The sequence below is a fragment of the Lygodium microphyllum genome, chromosome 14 (genome assembly GCF_053477565.2).
Source record: "Lygodium microphyllum isolate KBCC chromosome 14, Lygodium_microphyllum_v1.1.10, whole genome shotgun sequence".
Taxonomy (NCBI): Eukaryota; Viridiplantae; Streptophyta; class Polypodiopsida; order Schizaeales; family Lygodiaceae; genus Lygodium; species Lygodium microphyllum.
In genome coordinates, this window is record NC_141148.1 from 5,658,110 (window position 1) to 5,667,244 (window position 9,135).

General features: G+C 45.5%; 1 protein-coding gene across 1 annotated transcript; it reads right to left on the reverse strand.

Annotated features, from left to right (window-relative positions):
* Nucleotides 1-3,590: 3,590 nt before the first annotated feature.
* LOC148025278 (uncharacterized) lies at nt 3,591-8,064 on the reverse strand. The gene is made up of 5 exons (XM_087692242.1): nt 6,705-8,064; nt 5,386-6,574; nt 5,141-5,254; nt 4,809-4,950; nt 3,591-4,478 (listed from the first exon to the last, which is right to left on the reverse strand). Exons 1-5 carry the CDS (start codon nt 8,062-8,064, stop codon nt 3,912-3,914), a joined length of 3,372 nt encoding a protein of 1,123 aa, XP_087548368.1. The 3' UTR covers nt 3,591-3,911.
* Nucleotides 8,065-9,135: the final 1,071 nt, after the last annotated feature.

Sequence of the window (9,135 nt, forward strand, 5' to 3'; positions counted from 1 at the left end):
ACCATATTATTGAGAATTTGCATATGATAAGAAGATTGCCATTAGATGTTTCAAACACATCAACCTATACCATACTAAAATAGATGGTGTCGTGGACATTTTGCCTCTTCTTCTTTTGTAGTTTTCGTATTCCTCACTCGTAACTTTGCTTCTTAATCAACAAAGATCTTTTCTATCCACTTTCTCTATCAATCAATTGGAGTCATTTATATAGGATAACACCCATTCTCTATCTTCATGTTGACATGCACAAAGCATGCTTGTAATCACAAGGCATTTCTTTAAGGTGGAAATAGCCCAACATCAAAACTAAAAAAATTTGTCTAAGCTTAGGTTTTTCCTCGAGTGCAACCAATCACTAAAAGATGGACATGCTTTATAATTCTTATAGTATTGGACCTACACAAAAAATGTGTTATGCTATTATAATTGACTAATCAATATTTTCATGTTTTTATAATCAATAACTTTAATATCTTAATTGAAACAAAACCATCTTTTAATTGAAGCAAAACCATAGCCAAGAAATTCATAAATTACCCGTGCAACAATATTCAAAACCTCTAAGCTTTGTACACCTAAGGGCTTGGATATATAAAACACATCTATTGCTTTGATATAAAAAACATATCTATTGCTTGAATGTAGATCATAAATAAGTAGAACCAAGTAAACATTAACAACTTTGACATAAGGTTTTTGTGAATCCACGTCTCTTACCAATTAACACGATTAATAAAGCACAAAGATCAATTTAGGAATAAGATTATTACTTAAAATTCTAGAATCAATGATGAGTATATTAAGCACTTCTTGATAACATGCATCACCATTGTAGATTATGGCAAGCACTAGCAACCGTGTTGACCATCTAATTGACTGCATTAAAAAACGATTTGACTTTGTCAAGCAACACCAAGTTTTGTATATCTAGGATCCATATGAAACTTCATCCATGTTCTATAGATGTGTCAATGTTTAACTATCACTTGCCTACCTTATAATGTCATCTTTGCTTGCATTTTTTTGTCCCAATCCATGAGTCTAGCTAGCTTATCAATGAGTCCAAAAGGTGTGCACTTCTGGTCTCGAAGGACCTTTTGAGAGCAACCTACACCACCTTTTAGACAAGTGACAATCTGTTTATCCCGATGCAATCATTGATGCATGCAAGTGCATCCTATGGCTAGATCTTTCTACTTTGGCCATTCTATTTTAGAAGAATCTTGTTACACAAAGGGTTACCCCTCATCTTCCTGAATCTCATGGCATCCACTTTTCCTTGCAAATATGAACATTGCAAGTACATGCCAAGGCTAAGAAGACAATGTGACGAGATGCATGGCTAAAGGGATTCTTCATAATTTTCAATGATATGCAAGGTATTAATCAATACAAGGGCCAAATAAAGTGAGATTGGATAAAGGGCTTACCATTCCAATACTGATTCACCAGTTTACAATTTTTTTCTACTTACCCTTGTGAGCAATATTACAATCATTTGTGCTCAAAAGACCCACAATCAAAGGAATGTCAAGGTTAGGTGTTCTAATGCAAAAAATAACCAACAAAATGATTGGAATCTGTTGAAAGTTTGAGCATTAAAAGCTCTAACGATAAGCCACCTCTAATGGAGCAATGAACTTCAATAGATGAAGATTGTCATGCCTAATCTCTCTCTTATATCGTTGACAACTATTGCCTAGGATGGGTGGCATAGAGCAATAGGCCATGCCTTGGTCAATCACATAAACAATGGTGGTGTTACATTCATCCCTTGTGCAATAACCAATATCTCTAACGTGCAAGTAACAAGTATTATAACTACATTTTGTCACATTGAAAATAGGTGTTACCACGGCTTGTTTTTTGTAGTAGCGTTTCCATCTTGAGATCCCATGAGAATAGGCAACCTTGCAATAACCAACATCTCTAACATGCAAGTAACAAGTATTATAACTACATTTTGTCACATTGAAAATAGGTGCAATAACCAACATCTCTAACATCTCTAACTTGCACCCATGAACACACTTACTGCAATTGCAATTCAATTTTTGATGAGGAACATCCAAGGCTGGTTGACCCTACTCTATTCAACAAGCTATGGACCAACCTATCATATTTTTGCTTCTGCCCTCCAAGCGTAAATCCCCATTGCTTTTGCTTCCTTGAGCTAGTCCCAAGGAATGGCATGCCATAAATGCTTTTCCTCTCCAAGTACTAAAGCACCTTCCTACACTTTATCGAGCTGGATGCAATTGTATTTAGAAAAACAAGGAATAAAGCCCACAAGTACCATCATGCAAGCAAGCAAACTCTTCAAAGCCAAAAGCATTTTAGCTAAGCTTGGTCAGCTGCTTTGTTCCCAAACTTACTATGGTATTATGGTACCAATAAATATTCTTCTTATTTGCGATAGATAGCTAAACCATCTCGGCAATCCAATACCTAGAGGTATCTTAGGACATCTCCATCGTCATCCTCAAGTACCTAATTGAAGCTAACTTGTGGGACCCACGCAAAGAGTTCGCAATTCAAATAATAATTTACTTCCATGAAATTCCTTATTAATCAACGCAATCATATTCCTCTAATTAGTTCAAGCCCATTGCAAAAACCACGTTTGGAACTGCACTAGGAGGATTCCTCTAATTAGTACAAGCCCATTGCTAAAACCACGTTTGGAGCTGCACTAGGAATCCTCCTAGACAAACCCATACTAACAAGGGTATATCTTTTGGGTGCAAAATTTCCTCTAATTAATTCAAGCCCATTGCAAAAACCACGTTTGGAGCTGCTCTAGAAATCCTCCTAGACACAAACCCATACTAGCAAGGGTATATCTATTGGGTGCAAAATTTCCATTCAATACGCCAGTGTTTTCACCACTAACTTCAATGCTTTCACCACTAACTTAAATGGATTAGAATGGTCGATTGTCTCCATTACCTACGCTTCTACTTTGAATATGATTTGGTGATTCAAAGGTGATTCTCTTGCTATATTCTAAAATGACTACCAAGCTGAAGGATGCGTATTAATGGTTTACTATACATTGTAAATAAGACTTTACAATGTTCTCTCCAGCCTTGTTTACGCTCGACGCTGTCTTATTCATCAATAAGTACATAATCTTGTGATAGCATTCTTCCCGACCTCTCGAGCCCACCACACTTTGCTGGTGAAAGCATTTTTCCCAACCTCTCGTGCCCCACGACACTTCCAACAAATCCCCCCATGTTTGCTGGTGAAAGCATTTTTCCCAACCTCTCGTGCCCCACGACACTTCCAACAAATCCCCCCATGTTGCCGCTTCGTAGAGCTCCTTGCTCGACCTATCGGAGTCTCAAGTAATGTATTTCTAACGATAATTAGGGTGGGTTCACAGCAACCGCGAGCAGACATTAAAGATGTTGATGACAAGGATTGGTGAGTACAACCGCGACCATGCAGAGAGCCGATTCTAGGGCAACATATCGCTAACTCGGGAACGACCCAAGGATGATATTGTGAACCATATACGACCATGGAGCACTGCATTCATCACAAATACAGACTCATTAGACACCACCGGTGTGGTGACCGCACTGTCTGAACCGAACCGACGACCTCCGGAAAACAAGAGCCTAATTACTTGTGGCGCGTGAACGGTGTGTTGTCTAGTACTACGTATATATTATTATAATAAACCCCATTTTCCCCCTCTGCTATGTACATTTCTTTATCACATTATGGCAAGCGGAGGCGGGAAGTACTGATCAGAAGTGCCGTTTGGCAAGGCATATGGATGATCGCGATGAGCAAGGCAGGTTCCAGGAACGGAGTTATACTCTTGTTAATGCGAATGAGCATTAATACCTCATGCAGGGGATTTTTTATGATGAAGCCAGTCTATGGTACATCGATTTCTATGTGGCCTTTCGTCCATGATGAGTATGGGGAGGAGGAGAATGAAGCTGCAAGATGCCTCGATAACGATGTAAACTGTGCAATCGCCTCCCCAGGGCAACGCCGACGCTGTCGCAGCTAGCTGGGTCGCAATATTCTCCTGTTGGCGATGACGATGATGCGATGTCGTTGCTGCCAGCACTAACAGTTCCACTCGGAAGGGTATCGACAATGGCAACGCCTCCCGGCTCTTTCACTTCGCCTTTATCAGGACTGCTCGTTCTATTGTCTTCCAATATTGCGGTGATAGTCGACTCGACTGGAGCACTTGACATCGCCGTCGCTTCGTCTCCTGCTGCTTTAATTCCTGCACTTTGTCTGTCTTGATCATCGTCTTCGTCTTCCTCTCCTCCAACTGAAGTACTGTACGTTGAGCACGTCGGCACGACGTCCAGACTGGCGCTGTAGCTGCCGCTGAAGCTGTTCCTCCTTCCCATTCGAGGTGGCGAGAACACCAGAGGAAGGTATTCGTCTGTATCACACGCAAACCTGGAGTTCTTGAAGTGCTCCTCCAAAGCAGCTCGCCCCTGCAGGAGTGTCTCACAAGGCACCGTTAGCTGAAGTTTTCAGCATGCCATGGACGTAAACAGAAAACCTAATCTGCAGCTAGTAAGCAGCGGTTGGCATCTATCCTATATACGACGAAGAAAAATGTCTCCAATAAGGATCTTTTAACTTCAATGAGCAAGCATATTCAGTTGCGCTAGTCTCCTCTTCTTGCCTTGTATCATGCTCACTAGTTAGCACCAATAAAACCCAAATCCAACCCTGGAAATATTGTAATACCCAGCTCTTCTAATCAACACACAATAAAAGACCTCAAAAAACTAAAGGAAGTAGCCATACGAAAGCCTCACCTGTAGCCTGGCGTAGGTAACTTCGCACACTTTCCTGGAATTGAAGTCTCTCCAATGTAGATTGTTGAAGATTTTGTGAAACCTTAAAGTTGCAATTGGCGTGGTGAAATTTACAAATGCGTAGCCCAAATTGCATCGGTTTCTATCACATACAAGCAAAACAGAGTGTTTAGCCTGGCAGCAACAAATAATTAAGGAACAAATGCGGGTCGCATGACATCAAATTTTACAACCGCTGGACTCGGCGCATTAGACTGCATTGCTATGTGTCCTTTGACTTAATTGCTAAACCATTCGACGGTACCAAAAACTAACAGGTTAAGACTCCTTACTTGAAATCGATTGGCAGATAAGCAAAGTCATATGCAGAAGGCTGATCGGGAGACGGTTGAGAATTGTTACAGTCGAAGCAGTGTTGGTCTAGCAAGTCCAGAAACATCTTCTGGCTGCAGTTGATTACCAGGTCCAAATGATAATTAATCAAGCGCATCGATTAACGGGTCACGCATCTAGGATGCCATAATTGTTTCTAGCTACTCATTTGAACAAAGCCATGCCAAAATAAGTTTAAACATACGTGTATTTATTGGGGATATTTCGAATCATCAGCGTGGTACGACCATTACGATCTGCAGATTCCGCTTCGGCTGGATCAAACCTATAAGTAGGCGAATCACAAGAAGAATCGAACTGCTGCAGGGCCGCCAGCTGGTCTTTCCTTCCGTTGAACCTGCTGCTAGCTCTCCACTGGCTACCTGCAGTAGGGTACTGCTGTATGAGGGCGGCTTTAGATTTCCTGCTACTGCGGCTCAAATTAGTGGGCCCATGATCAGCTTGGCTTGCATTCGTAGTACCTCGTAAGGCTCTCTCGCAAGCAATTACTGTGGATGATGATCTCAGCACATTATTAGGTCTCACTGGTGCAATACTGTTAGGCGCCCTTACCCTTCCTGCAACACCACCTCGACCTGCCCTTGTATTGCTCCTCTGATCACCTGATCTTTCTCTCATGAGAGAGGACCGTTGCATCATGATCATCATCCTCGACTCTTCCATGTCGCGCTGCAAACCTGCATTCCCGTCCTGTGCATTTAACATGTGGAAATTGCTGCAGCCAGCCGCGGCAGCGCCAGCTTGCACTTGGTGTGGTAGCTCCTGCAAACTGGTAGCATGCATCTGCCAATGGATGGCTGCCACGTCATGCAGTCCGCCGCCAGGTGGCTGCATGGGCTGATGAGTGGGCCAGATGTTGGTGTGGGACCATTGCATGTCATAGAGCACGTCGGTCGTCCACGTAGAACCAGGGCCCACATAAGGACCTTCCATCTGATCCTGCCCTGGCCAATTCACGACAGCAAACGACTGCATGTTGTAACCAGGAGGAGCTCCCTCGTAGATGATGTTATTAATGCTGTTATTGAAGTTCCCGAACTGGTCCGGCAAGATCATGTTAGGTTGCATTTGGTGCCACAACTGTGACTGAATATTAGCTGCAGTGGCCGACGTATCCAATTCTTGATGATCAGTCACTACCGAGTGATCACGGACATTACGTATGACCTCAGGCGGGTTTGTTACTAAAGCTTGACGCATCTTAGGCCTTCGAGGATGCCCGCCTGGCCTGCTGAACTCTATTTTCACCTTACTTCCACCGATATCCTCCCCGCTCAGGGCTGCCATCGCCGCTGCAGCATCCCTGATGTCAAAGAACTCCACAAACTTGTGCCGCTTCTTTGAAGGAGCCTCTCTCACCTCTTTCACAGCCCCTGCATGAGCCAGCAGTACAATAACACAATAAGCACCAATAGAGGAAGGTGGTATAGTTAGCGTAGTTCGAAGGGGAGCTGCCAACAATGCAGCCGTTGATCAATTTACGAAAGGGAACTGCGTTTTTACCATATCTTTCGAAGATGCTCCTCACCATATCCCCCTCTGCATCACTGTCAAGGTTAAACACGACAAGCGTGCCCTGATTGTGCGCATCGCTGGCGCGGAGGCCGACGGGCACTGTATACTGGGCCCAGACAGGCTTACCGCCAATGAGGCCACGGTTGGAGGTGGAGGCGGAGGCGGAGGCGGAGCACGAAACGGCGTGATCGTCATCAGAAGCATTATACAGGCAGCTCGGAATATTGGTTATAGGAAGGATCGAGAGAGCATCTGCATTTCCCTGCACCGAGTCTGACATGACCTGCTGCCTCTCGACGGCGGCCCTTTCTTCAATGGCAACATTTCCGACAGCTTTTTCCTTGTAATCATCTGCTTTTATATTGATATTATGCTCCTTTTGTTGTCGTTCTCCTTCAAGTAAGTCTTCTTCTTCTCGGAATTGCTGTTGTTGCTGGTGGCCCTTAATGTTACTCCAGGCCTGGAAAAGGTGCCTCTGCATGCGTTGCTGCTGCAAAATGTGCTGCGCCTGGATGTCAGTAACAGCCGCCATGGCGGATCGCAGGTCGAAGTAATGGACCGTTATGAGGGGAGAGGAGCCAGATGTTTCTGGCTCGACCTGGACAGCCCGGACGTCTCCCCAAGCTTCCATCTCGCGAGCGAGATCTTGGTCGGCCAGGCCAGCAGGGACCCCGATGAGCTGAACGGCGCGGGAGAGGTGGTCGCGGTAATGGAAGGCAGGAGGAGGTGGGGCAGCTGTGGCTGGAGCGGGTGGCGGAGCAGGGAAGAGGTTTAACGGTGGGTAGGCCTGTGGAGTGGCGAGGAGAGGAGGACGAGGAGGAAGTAGAGGCGGAGGCGGAGGCGGAGCAACAGGATCGAGGAACTCGTCCGTGAACTGCGAGGGGGGTGCCGAAGGCGGCGGACCTGCCATAGCCGGTGGGACCCGGTGAAAACCGATGAGAGGAGCTAGCTGAAAGCTGGGGCGTGCAAGCTGATAATGGGGCAGAGGAGCGCCACCTGGCGCGCCACCTGGCGCTGCGGCTTCCAGATTCACAACGTCCGGGGAACAGGGAGACGCCCACGCGTCAAGAGGCGGTTGGTAGGGCAGCGCCCACGTGACAGGCCCGGGCTGCACCGCTGGTGTGAACTCTCTGGCGCCGGGGTCCAGCCGTATGAGCTGGTGCGGAGGCTGCTGGCATTGCCTTTGTCCGCTTGCCGCGCGCGTACTTGCGGAGTCAGCCTTGATCGAGTCTGTGGTGTTTCCCTCTTCTTCTTCCGCTCCCCCAGCCGCCCCTGGTCTCTGATCTTCTCCTGCAGCAGCAGCAGCAGCAGCATACAACTCGCAAGAAACCCGCCTCTCTTCATCCATCCCCCTCCCCCCCCTTTCGCTCTCCCTCTCGTTCTCCCTTCCCTCCCCCAAAAACCAAGCCGGGAAAATAAAAATTTCCGCCTTTCCTCCTCACAGACCTTAGCTTAATGGTAAAGCCCCTTTCTCAGCCTAATAATAGGGATAAAACGCAGTCTCCGATTCCCGGCTATTTATATTTTGCCGAAATCTGGGAGTGGGAAGAGAGGGGGAAGAAGAGAAAAGCGGTTTATATTGCCCAAAATTTTTTGGGGGGTATATTTTTTGGTCGTTCTCGTTGGTCGAGGGTTGGTGGGTCGCTCCGACAAGGATATGGCCTTGTTGTAAAAATGGCAAGAGAGAGGAGATATTGTCACCTTGTTCCGTACCAGTGGTCCAGTACGATGTTTGGGCGCAGATTTGCCCCCCTCCCCCTTTTAGAGAGCCCGCCCAAAACCTCTGACCTCAAGGCCCGTGAGAATGTCCGACTTGAAGTGTCAATTCATCCCCCCCCCCCCCGGGGCCCTTTTCACGAACTTGTAACCAATGTGTGTGTGTGTGTGTGTGTAAGGAACCATCTCACCGGACTAGAATCCCACCTTTGCAACCAAGAATGACCTTTATGAAGTTGTCACCAATCACCAAGCTTGTCTTGTATTATCCTACTACTATGAAATTTCAATACTGCCCCTCCAAGGGTGATTTAACACCAAGCAAGACCTTGACAATCACAATCATCATCACATAAATTGTCTTTCAATGCTTGACTAGCACACACGATTCTTTAAGCTAGCACTCACATTGTGAATAGAAGCCAACCACCACACAAAACCAAGGAACTACAAACTGGGCGGATAATCCTATAATGATGCCTTGATCTTCATAAGAGCTTCATACTTGGATCAATGTAATGATTCAAAAGGCATCAAAGCCAACTCTAAAGCTTCAACAATGGAAATAAGGGCTCCATGTCAATAGGATATGAGTCGTAAATTCGAAGATTCAGAAAGAATTGTCAGCCATCCTCTACCTCGATCCAAATTTGCCAAGAAGAGCAATGGAGACATCTCCAAACCTATTCACAAATGGCAAAGT